Source organism: Panthera leo, chromosome C2 (genome assembly GCF_018350215.1).
Source record: "Panthera leo isolate Ple1 chromosome C2, P.leo_Ple1_pat1.1, whole genome shotgun sequence".
In the NCBI taxonomy this organism is placed as follows: Eukaryota; Metazoa; Chordata; class Mammalia; order Carnivora; family Felidae; genus Panthera; species Panthera leo.
The window spans coordinates 67,297,337-67,314,909 of NC_056687.1; the positions used below are offsets into that span (position 1 = coordinate 67,297,337).

At 38.0% G+C, this 17,573-nt stretch overlaps 1 protein-coding gene across 1 annotated transcript in view; it reads left to right on the top strand.

The window, feature by feature from the left end:
• SLC15A2 (solute carrier family 15 member 2) overlaps window positions 1–17,156 on the top strand; it is a 35,274-nt gene extending 18,118 nt beyond the window's left edge. Inside the window, exons 14-22 of the mRNA XM_042956041.1 lie at window positions 887–968; window positions 1,554–1,688; window positions 2,850–3,014; window positions 3,164–3,210; window positions 3,925–4,035; window positions 4,635–4,731; window positions 14,764–14,910; window positions 15,752–15,856; window positions 16,193–17,156. Of these exons, the coding sequence (XP_042811975.1) occupies window positions 887–968; window positions 1,554–1,688; window positions 2,850–3,014; window positions 3,164–3,210; window positions 3,925–4,035; window positions 4,635–4,731; window positions 14,764–14,910; window positions 15,752–15,856; window positions 16,193–16,369 (1,066 nt within the window). The 3' untranslated portion in view covers window positions 16,370–17,156. The remainder of the gene's footprint in view (window positions 1–886; window positions 969–1,553; window positions 1,689–2,849; window positions 3,015–3,163; window positions 3,211–3,924; window positions 4,036–4,634; window positions 4,732–14,763; window positions 14,911–15,751; window positions 15,857–16,192) is intronic.
• The last annotated feature ends 417 nt before the right edge of the window (window positions 17,157–17,573 follow it).

Below are 17,573 nucleotides of genomic sequence, written 5' to 3' on the forward strand. Positions count from 1 at the left end.
AAAAGTATGTGAGAATAGAATCCTAAATCAACTTGTTGCTTTATTCTTGAATGTTGCCTCTTCAAAGTATAAAGCCTATCATGACAACTAATCCCTTTAAATCTTCTACTGTCTATATGAAACAAAGTGGGTATCTAGTAAGAGTGGGAATAGAGTTGTCCCTAATTACTGCTTTCGCCCCATTCTAAATAGGAGCACCGGGTGTTGTATGGAAATGTTGAATATTGTAGACATGAAACTAATATTACACTGTGTGTTAACTAACTGGAATATAAATAAAAACTTAAAAAGAAAAGAAGTGTTATTCTTTGTAAATTTGACCAGAGGGTTTTCCAGCCTCCTCTAATTCCTGATTTAATAGCAATTTCTTTTTGATGACCACATTATCATATTCAAATGTATTCAAATGGTCTTTTTTCATTTACTCATTGATTGAGCAGATATTATTGAGTTCAGCACCAATGCCATGCAAATATAACAGCATAGATCCAGCCCTGAAGGAGTTCACTGTTTAATAAAGGAGGTAGAACACATGCAAGATAATTATTACACAATGTGATATATATTAAGTGCAGTAAGAAGGGAAACAAAGTGCCAGGGAAATAAGACTTATGAAGAAGAAGAAAATGAGGTAAAAATGTATAGTGCCTGGCATATAGCAAATGTTCAATATATCTGGCTGCACTACTATTATTTTTGGTTATGATGACATAATGTATAGAAAGACCATCATAAACAAAAGTTGATGTGGGAAAATGTGGGGCATTAACAGATAACTCTTCAGTGTGAGGAGTAGCTGGGACCAAATCAGGAAAGGTCTTTAATGGTAGGCTTAGAGGGTTTAGATTTAAAGTTTAGATATATTGTCTCTCCCTTTCCTCTGCAGATCACTTAGGAAAATGGCTGTTGGTATGATCCTAGCAAGCCTGGCGTTTGCAGTTGCAGCAGCTGTAGAGTTAAAAATTAATGTGAGTTCAATAAATCTAAAGCTCCATGAGGGCAAGACCATATCTATGGTATTCACTCTTCTGATTTGTTCAATCCTGGTTGCCTGGGACCTAGCACAGTCAGTACCTGATCTAGACAGTACCTGATCTAAAGAGGGTGCATCATACCTATCCGTGGTAAACGAGTAGATACAAGGGTAGAACAGCAATGTAAAATGACACCCACCTCCCACCTGAGTGTTTCAGAGTATATTGTCAAGGAATTCCCAAACACTAATATCCAAGGTATCTAGTCATCCCTTTGGGAACACAGGCTTTTGAATATTTGGCAGATGGAATAGCCATTATTGGGGAATGATGTATGAGGACACAACTGAGTCAAAAAGCATGGAGTTTGTTACGTAGCATCAGTGCTTGCTACACTGAGCTGGTGCTTCCCCCTCCAAACTGCCTTCAGAGTTTTCTAAGCCAAATACTCTTCAGAGGGAGAAAACTGTCCTCTTGACTAGATGGACTAGGCTGTCAGAGATAGGACAGAGCTATGTGTTCTCATTGTATTTGAAGGGTTATTTGTTGGTAATTCTGACATGCATTCTATGTCCTAAGAGAATGACCCCACCGCAGCCCGGTCCTCAAGAGATTTTCCTGCAAGTCTTGAATCTGGCAGATGATGAGGTGAAGGTGACAGTACTGGGAGATGAAAACAATACTCTGCTGGAAGAGTCCCTCAGATCCTTTCAGGTGAGATATGGACTTGAATTAATTAGAAACACATTCAGGGACACCTCGGTGGCTCAGTTGGTTAAGCATCCTGAACTTCGGTTCAGGTTATGATCTTCTGGTTGGTGAGTTCGATCCCCATGTCGGGCTCTGTGCTGACAGCTCAGAGCCTGGAGCCTGCTTTGGATTCTGTGTCTCCCTGTCTCTCTGCCCCTCCCCGGCTCACCTCTGTCTGTCTCTCTCTCAAAAATAAATAAACACTAAACAAATTTTTTAAAAAAGAAACACATTCAGATTATGCATCAAGGTGACAGCATAATATAGTGGTTAGAAGCACACACTTGTGGAGTCAAACTGGCCCTAGTCCAATTCCTGGTTCTGCCATTCCATAGCTATAAGACCCTGAACAAGATACTTTATCTCTAAATCTCAGTTTCATCATCTGTAAAATGGCAATAATTTTTATGCCATAAGCTGTTGTAAGGATAAATATTATATGTAAAGCACTTAGTGTCAGGGACATTGTAAGCTCTCAGTGGGTTGTCATTTGTATTGTTATTTCAAACTGCTTCCTAATATCACATCCTCTGGAAGGATTTGGCTTGTATATTTTCACTAATATTACTGTAAATATTCTGAAATATTTATTTTAAGATATTGTTTTTAATAATAAAAATAATATACATCTATTGTTGAAAACTGAAGAGTATGTAGAAGGACATAAAAATCACCTGTAATTCCACTACCCAGAGATGATCAGTTAAGCATTTTTGTATAAATGAATAAATACGTTTTTAAAAAGTACTCAAACTCTACATGCTGTGTTGAACTTTGATTTTTTTCTTAACATTAACCATATCATAATCATCCTTCTTTGTCGAGAGCATGATTTTAATGGACACATGATATTCCATTTTATGGATATATCATAGTTTACTGAGGTATATCCTTATAGGTATTTAAGATTTTTTTATTATACATAATCCTATAATGAACATCCTTACTATAAATCTTTATGCATGCCTCCAATTACTCTAATATAGCATATTCCTAAAAACAGAATTACTAGGTTAAAGGGCAAAGTTGAAAGTATCTGATGAGCTCACCTGCCCTGGGATGCTATGAGACTGTGATGTCTACAATGCATCAGAAGTTGAGCATGACAATTTCTTCATTCCACAGAAGATGCCACACTATGCCCAACTCCACCTAAAGACAAAAAGCCAGGATTTCCACTTCTACCTAAAATATCATAATCTGTCCGTCTACACTAAACATTCTGTGAAGGAGAAGAACTGGTACAGTCTGATCCTTCGAGAAGATGGAAAAAATATTTCCAGCATGATGGTAAGTTGAGGAATGATCTAGGTTCCAAACTGTTATCTTTTTTTGACTGGATCATTTATATCTTACCAAAGATATGCCTGATGATCAGATTTCTGACTATCAGTTCCTTGTTGTCACCAGTAACTGATTTTTACTTTCCTCTATTACAGGTGAAGGATGAAGAAAACAAAACAGCCAATGGGATGACAACTGTGAGGTTTGGATGTCAAGGAGACCCCAGGCCACTCTGTTTTGAATCTTGGTCTCTCTTCTGATCTGTGGGGCTTCAGATAGAGTAGCCTCACATTCTATTTGTCTTGTACAGAGATTCTCTCTCCTATAATATCAAGGGCATGGGTATCAGAGGCATTTTCCAGGACAATGAGAGACAGGTTTGCTTTCGCATGTGGTATTAAAAGATGACCCTGTATCTGTATATGTCCCTGGTGCTCTAATGTGTACATCCCTTTTTGTTGAATTTTATCCACTTATCTTGCTCTCAGGAAAATAACTGAGTACTTCCCTCTCTGTGATCACCAGAGAAAAATTTAAAAGTGAGCAAATAATCCTTTCTTCATGGTTGGTGGTTGAATATCCCTTATTGTTACTGTGTTTTTAAAGCATAGTTTTTTGTAAACCTGTAGAAGCCCTATGGTGTAGTAAAGGTAACACCTTTGGTTTTGAATCCAGATAAGGCAAAAATCATGTCAGGTATCCAGGGAAAGTTACAGAGATAGAGAACCCAAGAGGTCACTGGTCTCTGTAGCAGGAATCAGGCATGAAATAGAGAGATGCACATGCTTATGGCTGTCAAGATTAGGTGGTTGCTATTGTGTGCCAAAAACTGTTCTAGGCACTGGGAATATAGCGGTAAACAGGTGTCCCTGTTTGGGAGGGTTTGTCTGATGTGTGACAATGTCTCTACCCTTAGGTTTATTAATACATTACACAAAGAAGTCAACATCTCCCTGACTACAGATATCTTCCTCAGTGTTGGTGAAGACTATGGTGTGTCTGCTTACATAACTGTACAAAGTGGAGAGTAAGAGCATTACCCTTGTGGACCTTTTACTTCTATCAACAATTGTTTTTTATTTTTATTTTTATTTTTCGTTTTTGCAATTTCATTTTATTCCACTGGCCCAATGTCATCGTACAAATAAAATTCAGTTGCGTTCCAAATAGCACAACAGAGTCTTCTGGAATGGCACCCTACATATAACAATTGTTTTTTAAATGTTTTCTTTGCATATAGGTGTGGGGATTGATTTTGAGTATACTCAGGTTTCCTGTTTTATACTGTTTCACTAATTCTTAAGACTTGGATGAGAAAAACACATAAGGCTTGGATGAGAAGACTGAGGGCCTGAAGTCCACAAAAGAAGATGATTTGTGCCTTCTTTATTCAGGCATAAGGTTAAAAAAAAACTACCTGACAGACAATGAAGAGCTCAGATCAGGGTCAGAAAAACCTGGCATTAAAATCAATCACTCCTAGAGACTTCTTTTCAAAGAGAAATGGTAGCTTTGCTGCTTGACTCATCATGAATAGAGAGATGAGGTCACTCTTTCCCTGGAGATGGGAATGCATTTTCTAGAATAAATGTGGTGTTTATTCTAACTAAAATTGTCCTGTTCCAGATATGCTGCAGTACATTGTAGAACAGAAGATAAGGACTTTTTACTGAATATGGGTCTACTAGACTTTGGTGCAACTTATCTGTTTGTTATTACTAATGTAAGTAACTCATGACCACCCTACTCTCTCCTTCTATATATCTGTATCTATATTTATATCTATATATTTATTATCTGTATCTGTATTTATCCTGGGATCCAAAGAAAACTGTATGTTGGTGCAGGGTCACATACTTATTTCTAGTGTAAAGTGATAGGTTCTTTTGGGACTTTAGAAAGTCTATTAAGGTCTCTATAAGGGACATTAAAAGAGATAACATAGGCAATAGGCATATAATAGAAATATAGAATGATATAATAGGTGGACTTTTGTGTCTGGATTCTTTCATTTGGCATATTTTCCAAGGTTCATTCATGTTGTAGGATGTATCGGTGCTTCATTTCTTGTTACTATTAATTAATATTCCATTATATAGATGTAACACATTTTATTTGTCAATTCATCAGTTAATGGACAGTTGGGTTGTTTCTACCTTTTCACTATTATAAATAATGTTGTTATGAACATTCATGTACAAGTTTTTGCATGGACATTTCCATTTCTCTTGGGTGTATATGTATGAGTGGAATTTCTGGGTCACATGGTAACTCTAAGTTTTAACCATCTGAGGCACCACTACGAACTTTTCCAAAATGAATTCCATTTTACATTCCCACCAATAGTGTATGAAGGTTGAAATTCCTCCTCATCTTCACCAACACTTTTTTTCTGTCTTTTTTATACCCATCCTAGTAGATGTGAATAATATATCATTGTGCTTGTGAGGGGGCAGGCGGGGGACACAGAATCCGAAGCAGGCTTCAGGCTACAAGCTATCAGCACAGAGCCCAACATGGGGCTCAAACTCACAAACTGTGAGATCATGACCTGAGCTGAATGCTCAACTGACTGAGCCACCCAGGCGCCCCTTTCTCCTCTAGCTTCTAGTGGTTTTCTGGCAACATTTGGTATTCCTTGATATGTAGAAGAATCACCCCAATCTCTGCCTTCAAGAGAAGGCTTGTCTGTGTCCAACATTCTTTTTTACGAGAATACCAGCCACAGTGGATTAGAACCCACCCTAATGACCCCATTTTCACATGACTAATTATATCTGCAACAAACCTATATCCAAGTAAGGTCACATTCTCAGGACTCAGTTAGGGTTAGGACTTCAACATATGAGTTTTTTTTTTTTTTTTTTTTTTTTTTTCAACGTTTTTTATTTATTTTTGGGACAGAGAGAGACAGAGCATGAACGGGGGAGGGGCAGAGAGAGAGGGAGACACAGAATCGGAAACAGGCTCCAGGCTCCGAGCCATCAGCCCAGAGCCTGACGCGGGGCTCGAACTCACAGACCGCGAGATCGTGACCTGGCTGAAGTCGGACGCTTAACCGACTGCGCCACCCAGGCGCCCCTCAACATATGAGTTTTAAGGGGATGCAATTCAACCCATAACACTTGTATTCCTGTTATTATTCTACTTTTTGTTTGTTCTGTTTTTTGTATGCTACTCAGGATAGAAGTCATACATATTGTTTCTGAATGCCAGGATCTAATAAGCATTTAAAGTAAACATCATAAATTGGAGCTTGGGGGCCCAGTTTTTTCCATAGTCCTATTTTGTTTGGCCTGCACAGGACTGACAAAAGTAATAATAATCATTATTAGTTGACAATACTTAAAATTCGGTGGATTTCATGTAAGAAGCAGGATTCTTAACATTTTTCTCTCTTTTTAAAAAATTTTAGTTAGTTAACATATAATGCAATATTGGTTTCAGGAGTAGAATCCAGTGACCCATCATTTACGTAAAACATTCAGTGTTCATCACAATAAGTGCCTTCCTTAGTACCCACCACCCATCCAGCCCATCTCCCACCCACCTCCCTCCATCAACCCATAGTTTATTCTCTATCATTAAGAGTATCTTGTGGTTTGTTTCCCTCTCTTCTCTTTTCCCCTTCCTTTCATATGTTCATTTGTCGTGTTTCTTAAATTCCACATGAGTTAAATCATATGGTATTTGTCTTTCTCTGATTAACTTATTTCGCTTAGCATAATACATTCTGGCTCCATCCATATGATTGCAAATGGCAAAATTTCATTCTTTTTGATGGCTAATATTCCACTATATATATATAGTATACACACACACACACACACACACACACACACACCCCAAATCTTTATCTGTTCATCAGTTTATGGACAGTTGGGCTCTCTCCATAGTTTGGCTATTGTTGATAATGCTGCTATTAACATTGGGGTGCATGTACCCCTTTGAATCTGTATTTTGTATCCTTTGGGTAAATACCTAATAGTGCAATTGCTAGACTGTAGGGTAGTTCTATTTTTACTTTCATAAAGAACCTCCATACTATTCTCAGGAGTGTCTGCACCAGTTTGCATTCCCACCAACAGTGCATGAGGGTTCCCCTTTCTCTGCATCCTCACCAATACCTGTTATATCTTGCATTGTTAATTTTAGCCATTTTGACAGGTGCGAGGTGGTATTTCATTGTGTTTATTTTTTTGTTTTCCTGATGATGAGTGATGTTAAACATCTTTTCATGTGTCTGTTAGCCATCTGGATGTCTTTTTTGGAAAAGTGTCTATGCATGTATTCTGCCCATTTTTTAACTGAGTTATTTGGTTTTTGGGTGTTGAGTTTGATATGTTATTTATAGATTTTTGGTACTAACATTTATTAGTTATGCCATTTTCAAATATCTTCTCCCATTCTGTAGGATGCCTTTTAGTTGTGTTGATCGTTTCCTTTACTGTGCAGAAGACTTTTATCGTGAAGTCCCAATAGTTCCTGTTGGCTTTTGTTTCCCTTGCCTTCAGCGACATGTCTAGTAAGAAGTTTCTTCAGCTGAGGTCAAAGAAGTTTGCTACCTGTTTTATCCTGTAGGATTTTGATGGTTTCCTGTCACACATTTGGGTCTTTCATCCATTTTGAATTTACTTTTGTGTATGGTGTAAGAAAGTGGCCTAGTTTCATTCTTCTACATGTTGCCATCCAGTTTTCCTAACACCATTTGTTGAAAATACTTTTTCCCATTGGATATTATTTCCTGCTTTGTCAAAGATTAGTTGGCAGTATAGTTGTGGATCCATTTCTGGGTTCTCTGTTCTGTTCCATTAATCTATGTGTCTGTTTTTGTGCCAGTACCATATTGTCTTGATGCCTACAGCTTTGTAATACAGCTTGAAATCCAGAATCATGATGCTTCCAGTTTTGTTTTTCTTTTACAGGATTGCTTTGGCTATCTGGAGTTTTTTGTGGTTCCATACAAATTTTAAGATTTGATCTAGCTCTGTGAAAAATGCTGGTGGTATTTTGATAGGGATTGCATTAAATGTGTAGATTGCTGTATGGAAACCAATTTGACAATAAATTATATTTAATATAAAAAATGTGTAGATTGCTTTGAGTAGTATGGACATTTTAATAATGTTTGTTCTTCCAATCCATGAGTATGGAATGCTTTTCCATTTCTTTGTGTTCTCTTCAATTTCTTTCATAAGTGTTCTATAATTTTCAGAGTATACATCTTTTACCTCTTTAGTTAGGTTTATTCCTAGATATCTCATTGTGTTAATGCAATTGCAAATGAGATCGATTCCTTGATTTCTTTTTCTGCTGCTTTATTATTGGTATATAGAAATGCAACAGATTTCTGCACATTGATTTTATATCCTGCAACTTTGCTGAATTCATGAATTAATTCTAGCAATTTTTTAGTGGAGTCTTTCAGGTTTTCTACATAGAATATCATGTCATCTGCAAATAGTGAAAGTTGCACTTTTTCCTTGCCAATTTCGATGCCTTTTATTTCTTTTTGTTGTCTGATTGCTGAGACTAAGACTTCTACAACTATATTAAATAGTAATGGGGAGAGTGGACATCCTTGTCTCATACCCGACTGTAGGAGAAAAGCTCTCTGTTTTTCCCAATTGAGAATGTTACTAGCTGTTGGTCTTTCATATATGGCCTTTATGATGTTGAGGTATGTTCCATATATCCCACCTTCTTGAGGGTATTTATCAGGAAAGGATGCAGTGTTTTGTTAAATGCTTTTTCTGCATCTATTGACAGGATCATATGGTTCTTAGACTTTCTTTTATTAATGTAGGGTATCACATTGGTTGATTTGTGGATATTGAACCAGCCCTGCAGCCCAGGAACATATCCCACTTATGGTGAATAATTCTTTTAATGTACTGTTGAATTCAATTTGCTAGTATCTTGTTGAGAATCTTTGCATCCAGGTTCATCAGGTATATTGGCCTGTAATTCTCCTTTATAGTGGAGTCTTTGTCTGGTTTTGGAATCATGGTAATGCTAGCTTTGCAGAATGAGTTTAGAAGTTTTTCTTCCATTTCTATATTTTGAAACAGTCTGAGAAGAATGGGTATTAACTCTTCTTTAAATATCTGGTAGAATTCCCCCTGGGAAGCCAGAAATTGTTGATTACTGATTTAATTTCTTTGCTGGTTACACATCTGTTGAAATTTTCTATTTCTTCCTGTTTCAGTTTTGGTACTGTGTGAGTTTCTAGGAATTTATCCATTTCCTCCAGATTGTCCTGTTTGTCGGCATATAATTTTTCATGGTATTCTTTTATAATTGTTTGTATTTCTGAGGTGTTGGTTATGATCTGTCCTCTTTCATTCTTGATTTTATCTATTTGGGTCCTTTCTCTTTTCTTTTTGCTAAGTCTGGCTAGAGGGTTATCAATTTTGTTAATTATTTCAAAGAAACAGCTCTTAGTTTCATCGATCTTTTTACTGGATTTTGTTCTATACCATTTATTTCTGCTCTAATCTTTATTGTTTCCCTTCTTCTGCTGGCTTTAGGCTTTATTTGCTGTTCCTTTTCTAGCTTCTTTAACTGTAAAGTTAGATTGTCCATTTGGGACCTTTCTTGCTTCTAGACCTGAATTGCAATATACTTCCCTCTTAAGACTGCCTTTGCTGCATCCAAAAGGTTTTGGACTGTGATGTTTTCATTTTCATTTTCTTTTTTCTTGTGGTTGACTTCAAGTTTCATAGCGTTGTGATCTGAAAATATGCATGGTATGATCTTGATCTTTTTGTACTTGTTGAGGGATGATTTGTGATTCAGTATGTGATCCATTCTGAAGAATGTTCCTTGTGCACTCGAAAAGAATGTGTATTCTGCTGTTTTAAGATGAAATGTTCTGAATATATGTTAAGTCCATCTGGTCCAGTGTGTCATTCAAAGCCATTGTCTCCTTGTTCATTTTCAGCTTAGGTGATCTCTCCATTGTTGTAAGTGGGGTGTTAAAGTCCCCTACTATTATTGTATTATTATCAATGAGTTTATTTATGTTATTAATTGATTTATGTATCAATTATGATATAATGCCCTTCTTCATTTCTTATTTCAGTCTTTGTTTTAAAATCTAGTTTGTCTGGGGCGCCTGAGTGGCTCAGTCGGTTAACCGTCGACCTTGGCTCACGTCATGATCTCACAGTTCGTGAGTTCGAGCCCCTTGTCAGGTTCTGGGCTAACAGCTCAGAACCTGGAGACTGCTTCAGATTCTGTGTCTCCCTCTATCTGCCCTTCCGTTGCTTGCACTCTGTTTCTCGCATTGTCTCAAAAGTAAATAAACATTAAAAAAACTTAAAATCTAGTTTGTCTAGATATAAGAATGGCTACTCTGGCTTTCTTTTGATGTCCATTCACATGATAGATGGTTCTCCATAGCCTCACTTTTAAACTGTAGATATCTTTAGGTCTAAAATGAGTCTCTTGTAGGCAGAAAATTGATAGATCTTTTTTTTTTTTTATCCATTCTGCTACTCTATGTCTTTTGATTGGAGCACTTAATCCATTTACATTCAGAGTGATTATTGAAATTCATGAATTTAGTGCCATTGTGTTACCTGTAGAGTTGGTGTATCTGGTGATGCTCTCAGGTCCTTTCTAGTCTTTCTTGCTTTTGGTCTGTTTTTTTTTCCTCCACTCAGAGTCCCACTTCAAATTTCTTATCAGGCTGGTTTAGTGGTCACAAACTCCTTTAGTTTTTGTTCGGGAAATTCTTTATCTCTCCAACAGCCTTGCTGGATAGAGTGTTCTTGGCTGCTTATTTTTTACATTCAGTATGTTGAATATATTTTGCCACACCTTTCTGACCTGCCAAGTTTCTGTGGACAGATATTCTGCAAACCTGGTCTGTCTTCCCTGGTAGGTTAAGGACATCCCCCGCCCCCCCTCCGGCTGCTTTCAGGATTCTTTCCTTGTCTGTGTATACTGTGAATTTGACTATGATATGTCTTGGCCATAGCCAGATTTTGTTGGATTTAATGGGAGTTTTCTGTGCTTCTTGGATTTTGATGTTTGTGTCTTTCCCCAGATTAGGGAAGTTTTCAGCTATAATTTGCTCACATAATCCTTCTGCCCCCTTTTCTCTCTCTTCATCTTCTGGGACTCCTGTGATATAAATGTTATTATGTTTTAACAAATTGCCGAGTTCCCTAAGTCTGCCTTTGTGATCTCTAACCTTTGTTTCCCTCTTCTTTTTCAGCTTCATTATTTTCCATAATTTTATCTTCTATGTCACTAATTTGTTCTTCTGCCTCATCCATCCTCGCTTTTGTGGCCTCCATTTGGGTTTACATCTTTGTTATAGCATTTTTAATTTCAGCCCGACTAGATTTTAGTTCTTTTATCTCTGCATAAATGATTCTGTGGTGTCGTCTATGCTTTTTTTCAAGCCCTGCTAGTATCCTTATAATCATTGTTTTATTTATTTTAAAAGATTTTTTAAATGTTTATTTATTTTTGAGAGGGGGGAGGGGCAGAGAGGGAGACAGAATCTGAAGTAGGCTCCCCACTGTCAGCACAAAGCCCAGTGTGGGGCTCAAACCCTCCAACCATGAGATCATGACCTGAGCCGAAGTCCAAGGCTCAACTGACTGAGCCACCCAGGCATCCCATAATCATTGTTTCAAATTCTAGTTCAGAGATCTTACTTACATCTGCATTGACCAAATACCTGGTCATCATTTCTTCCTGTTCTTTCTTTTGAGGTGACTTCCTCTATCTTGTCATTTTGGAGGAAGAAAAAACAACAATAATAGAATGAAATAAAAATGAAAAATAAAGGGAGCCAGATCCTAGGTGTGTTTTTGTCTGTTTGTTAAGAGAGGCTTGATAGAAAAAAAAAGAAAAGAGAAAAGAGGAGAGAAAAAAATTTAATTTAAAATTTAAAAAATAAAAAGAATAATAAAATAAAATTAAAAAATTGTGCTTTTTCTGTATACAAGAAACAAAAGAAAAGAAAAACAACAACATCAACAACAAAACAAAAACAGAAGGAACAGCAAATGAACAAACAAACAAAAATGAAGCTAGATCCAGTTTCCCCTATAACTGAAATTTTGCAGCAGTCTGTGATCAGTAGACTAAGCTCAGGGAAGGGATCTGTGCTGGTCTTCTGCAGGAGGGGCCTCCAGGGCACAGTGGAGGTGGGGGGGAGGGGTGGTTGATGGTAGGAGGGAGGCTTGGTGTAACAGCTCCATTCTCCACTTGGTGGCATTGTGTAGCTCACTGGAGTTGATTAGTGTTTGTGGGCTAATGGTGGAAATGCCTTCACCCCACTCCCTAGTCTCCAGAGTGTGAAGTTTGTACCTTCACAGATGTGCAGTTGCCCCTTTTGTCTCCCAGGCATCGGTCAGCTCCCTGCCTTCCCCCTGTCTCCCAGGTATCAACCTACTAGGGAGTGCCTCCCTCCAGATTTTTATCTCAGGAATGGCTGTGTTTCAAAACCCCACACTTCAAAGACCTCCACAGTTCCAGAGAAAAGGGTCTTGCTGCACTGTGGCCCACTTGTCCCAGGAAATGGTTGTACCATTATGCAGCAGTAGCAGCTCAGAGTTTGTGGTAAATTGCAACACATATCCCGCTCCAGGGTTTGCTACCCTCAGGCAGTGTCTGTTTTTATATGGGTGAATGTGGCAGTTTGATGGTGCCCACTGGGTCTCTTGCCCATGGGGAGACTGTATCACCTCTACTAAATGCACTCCAAGCTGGGGAACCCATTCTCCTGTGCAACCCAGGGAATCCTCAGACCATGCTGCCCATTCCCAGGGTTCTGACCTGCTTTCTCACCAGAGAACCACCAGGGAGGGGCTAACCTCTGAAACTTCAGACTCTGTGCTCCACTGTTTATAAAAACCTGGTGGTAGTGAAACCTTCTCCTTTTCTTTTCCCCGTGCTAAGTTTTTTTGCGCAGTCCCCTGTACATGTTTTTACTCTTTCTCTGTTTTCAGAGGGAAGAGTGCTTTTTTGCACAAACCCAATGTGCTGCTCTCTCTCCCTCTCTTTCTCCTCTCTGTGAAAATGCTTTCCTCCCCCTCTGCAGCACCACGGCTCATCTCTCCCCCATTTCACCTCACTGCACCATATACCTGCCACATTCTCTCCCTCAAATTATGTAGATTGTTCTGTTAATCCTCAGCTTGATTTCCTAGCTGTTCAAAATGGTTTGATATTGATCTAGCTGTGTTCAAGGGACAAGACCAGGGTTCCCTTATTACTCTGCCATCTTAACTCCTCCTCTCCTCTCTTAAGTTTCTTAAAAACAATAACAGAAGATTTAATTACAAGTATTACCATGTCAATTAGTTGGTGCTGTAATGGCTATGCCCTTTAGATGAGGCCTGTGCTATCCACTTTACCACAGCCCCCATCATTCCCATTTAGCCTGCTTCGTTTTCTTAATTGTTTGCCTGTGGGTATTTGAGTATGAGATCTTGATTTAGAAGCTTAAGTCACGGTCTTCTATTAGCCTAAGAAAACCCGAACATATGTCTATGTATTGTTCATAATATCAATTGAAGCAAAATTTACCTATTTTGAACCTAATGACCCTTCGACTCAGAAAATGAAGGACATTTGGATGTCAGACACTTTTGATTTCAAGGACTTTTGATCTTGATGTTTTAATTGCTATTTTAATCACATTATACTTTAGATATTATACCTACTACCTAATAATGGTTTCACTTCAAGAAATAAATGTAATTTTAGAGTTTTTATTCCATTTATAACAAATATTAGTAGACATAGCCTATATAAAATAAAACCAACCATAACTAAAAACCTACAGACAAAGAAATGAAGATTATAGAATCACATATATTTGGTAACATTAATAACAACAACAATAAAAGACCCTAAAAAAATATTTTTGACCAAAATTCTACAGAAAAATTATCTCTTTTTCACATAATTTGAATGTGTGAGATTTGAGTTAAAAAATAACGGCCAGTAAATAGAATTAAAAATAGCAGGCACTATTTGATATAGATTTTTCAACATTTTGATCAACAAAATGTTTAATGTAAGGTATACCAAGAAAATAATTAATTTTGATAAAATTAATTTTAGTAAAATAAAAATTTTAATGGAAAATGTCCAAAACCAGTTTAATTATGCTTACATAGAAAACTGGACAAGGAAGTAAACTTTCTCAAGAACATGCTGAAAATTCATTGTGTTTGTATAATTTAGACACCATTTTATATTTAAAATATTGGTCAGGGGCACCTGGGTGGCTCAGTTGGTTAAGCATCTAACTTTGGCTCAGGTCATGATCTTGCTGTTCATGAGTTGGAGCCCTGTGTAGGGCTCTGTGCTGACAGATCAGAGCCTGGAGTCTGTTTCAGGTTCTGTGTCTCCCTCTCTCTGCCCCTGCCCCCTCTGCCCCTCTCAAAAATAAATAAACATTTTAAAAAAATTTTAAAAATAAAATAAAATGTTAGCCAGGATCATAATACCTATAGTTCAAAATGATGGAAATCCAAACTACAGTATCAAAATATTCTGCCATTTTAAGGACTTTGTCAATAATAGTATCTGATTGACTGAAGCCTGGTAAGTGAGTGCAGTGTTACCAAAAAGAATTTCAAAAACTGAAATTGTATAGAATTTGTTCAGTTTCTTGAAGGATGAAAATACAAAAAGGGGATGGATATAAGATCACATAATGCTGTAGGTTAGAAATATTCACTTGTGACTGCTGATAAGCCTATTTCTTCTTTCTCTCACTAAGAACACCAGTCAGGATCCTCAGGCCTGGAAGATGAAAGACACTCCAGCCAACAAACTGTCCATTGCATGGCAGCTACCACAATATGCCCTGGTTACAGCTGGGGAGGTCATGTTCTCTGTCACAGGACTTGAGTTTTCTTATTCTCAGGTAAGTTTTTCCAAGTGAAAAGTGGAGGTATATATATATTTCTCAGAGAAGGATGAGGTTTAATCCTAGCACTGCCTTAAATAGGTATGTGATCCTGGTCAAGACCTCTCTATTTTTCGGCCTTAGATTCCTTACATATGACCCTGAACAGAGAGTCATCTTGACTCCCAGGATCATGGCAGGGCAGCATAGTAGGTGATGCTCTTTGGGATCTAGGAAAGGGTACTTTAGGAATGAGGACTGTGGGAGCGCCTGGTGGCTCAGTAGGTTGAGTGTCCAACTTCTGCTCAGGTCATGATCTTGCAGTTCATGAGTTGGAGCCCTGTGTTAGGCTCTGTGCTGACAGCTCAGAGCCTGGAGCCTGTTTCAGATTCTGTGCCTCCCTCTCTCTCTCTGCACCTCCCCACTCGGGATCTGTCTCTCTCTCTCTTTCAAAAATAAAAATAGATCACAAAAAAAATTTTTTTAAAGAATAAGGACTGTGAAGTCAAACTGGCCATGTTCAAATTCTGACTGTACAACCTATTGCAAAAACTTGAGCAAGTTAATGATCTCTGATGCTATTTTTCTTTATGTATAAAATAAGAATACTGGTAGAATTTATCTCTTAGGGTATAATGAAGATTATATGGTATAATGAATTAAAATATTCAATTAAGAGCTCCATCTTATTTTTACTGTTAACATTATTTCCATGCCCTGAATCAAACACCACAGCTGAACTTGGGGGGTGGGGCAGGAGTTCAAATTTGGAAACTTTTGTGGGAGAAGTTTTCTGGATGCATGGGTCATATGGATGCTGTAGGGCGTTTGTTTACTCACAAACCTGTGTCCTCTTTAGGCTCCCTCTAGCATGAAATCTGTACTCCAGGCAGCCTGGTTGTTGACAGTTGCAGTTGGGAATATCATCGTGCTTGTTGTGGCACAGTTCAGTGGCCTGGTACAGGTATGGATCTGATGGAAGTAGGAACTTGTCTACACATGATTTCCCCTCCAAGTTCCTTTTCTCCCTGTTCCCCTATCCCTTTGCCCCTCACATTTCCTACTCAGCGCTGCGGCATGAGATGGGCTAGATATAAACAGACATGGCCAGGAAAATAGACATATAAGAGTGGCAATAATGGCCATCATAGGCCCATCAGAGGAGACGCCAGTGAACCCATTCTTCTTTTAGCAAACCTCTGCCTACACTGGTGATCCTGAATCAATCTGCTCATCCTACAAAGATCCATTTAATTTCAAGTTTCTCCACATTCGTCTCTATATTTATTTCTTCCTGCAGTGGGCAGAATTCATTTTGTTTTCTTGTCTCCTGCTGGTGGTCTGCCTGATCTTCTCCATCATGGGCTACTACTATGTTCCTATAAAGCCAGAGGATTTACAGAAGCCAGCAGATAAGCAGATTCTCCATACCCAAGGAAACGTGATCAACCTGGAGACCAAGAAGACAAAGCTTTAATGGCTCCTTGGCCTCTGCCCAGACCCCAATCTCTGGCTTTGGTCTTGGCCATCATCCATCTTAAAGCATTTTTTTCTCCTACTTGGTCAGGGAATAGAAGTAGCATCATATCTGAGATGATCTCCTTCATTTTTGATAGAAGCAGTTCTAGGACTGGATTTTCCAGTACATTAAAGTACAAGTCCCCTGAGACTCTATGTCTCCCCATCAATTACTAAACTCGTAAACATTGTGTAGTATTGCTGAAGCAGGCTAGGTGTTTCTAAATGTCCATTAAAAACACAAATGTATATTGAAATTAATTTCTGGGGTTATGCAAAGTTATGTAGGAATCCCTTTACTTGCCATTTAGAACTAATGACTCCTTTCTTTGAGGTGCTGATTCCGGGGAAATATTGCAGAATAACAGAAATGGTATTTCAAGTTTCTTCGTAAGCAACATACTTATACTATTACTAGGACCTCATGAATTAGTGTGTCTGGTGCAATCTGGTTCAGGGGCTGGCCTGTCAGCTACCCAGGTTTGATAAGACCTTTTTAGTAAATTTTTCAGTACAGGTGGTAGGAGACAAATGACATTTTATTAATACACAGAAGAAATATATCTTTCTGATAATTATAGTATTTTATCTACTAACCAAAATACCTTTTCTTCATACTGGTAGATCTTTGGAGACCAAATTAAATATGCTAAGCATGGTTCTGGAAATCAAGAACAAGTATAACTTGTAAAAATCTTGGGGTGCCTGGGTGGCTCAGTTGGTTGAGTCTGACTCTTGATTAGGGTTCAGGTCAGGATCTCATGGTTCATGAGATGGAGTCCTGCATCAGGCTCTGCACTGAAGGCATGGAGCCTGTTTGGGATTCTGTCTCTCCCTCTCTCTCTCAAACATAAATGAATAAACTTCTTACAAAAATAAATCCTGTTGAGCCATTCTTCTACAATGCACATTCTTCTTGGGACTACAAAATTTCAGCTGGATTATGCCTTCCTGTGGACAGTTGTATAGACACTTATTATAATTTTCCAACCATACCTTTTCAATGTCACTGGGCCAGCTTTTTATTATAATTACATCATTTCTAGTTTATTGCAACAGATATTTAATAACAATAATATTTTTATGAATTCAACTTCCTTTTTTATTATCACCCTCTTCAGCCTCAAAGTAGTGGTCTGTTTTGATAGTTTTTCCTATTTGTC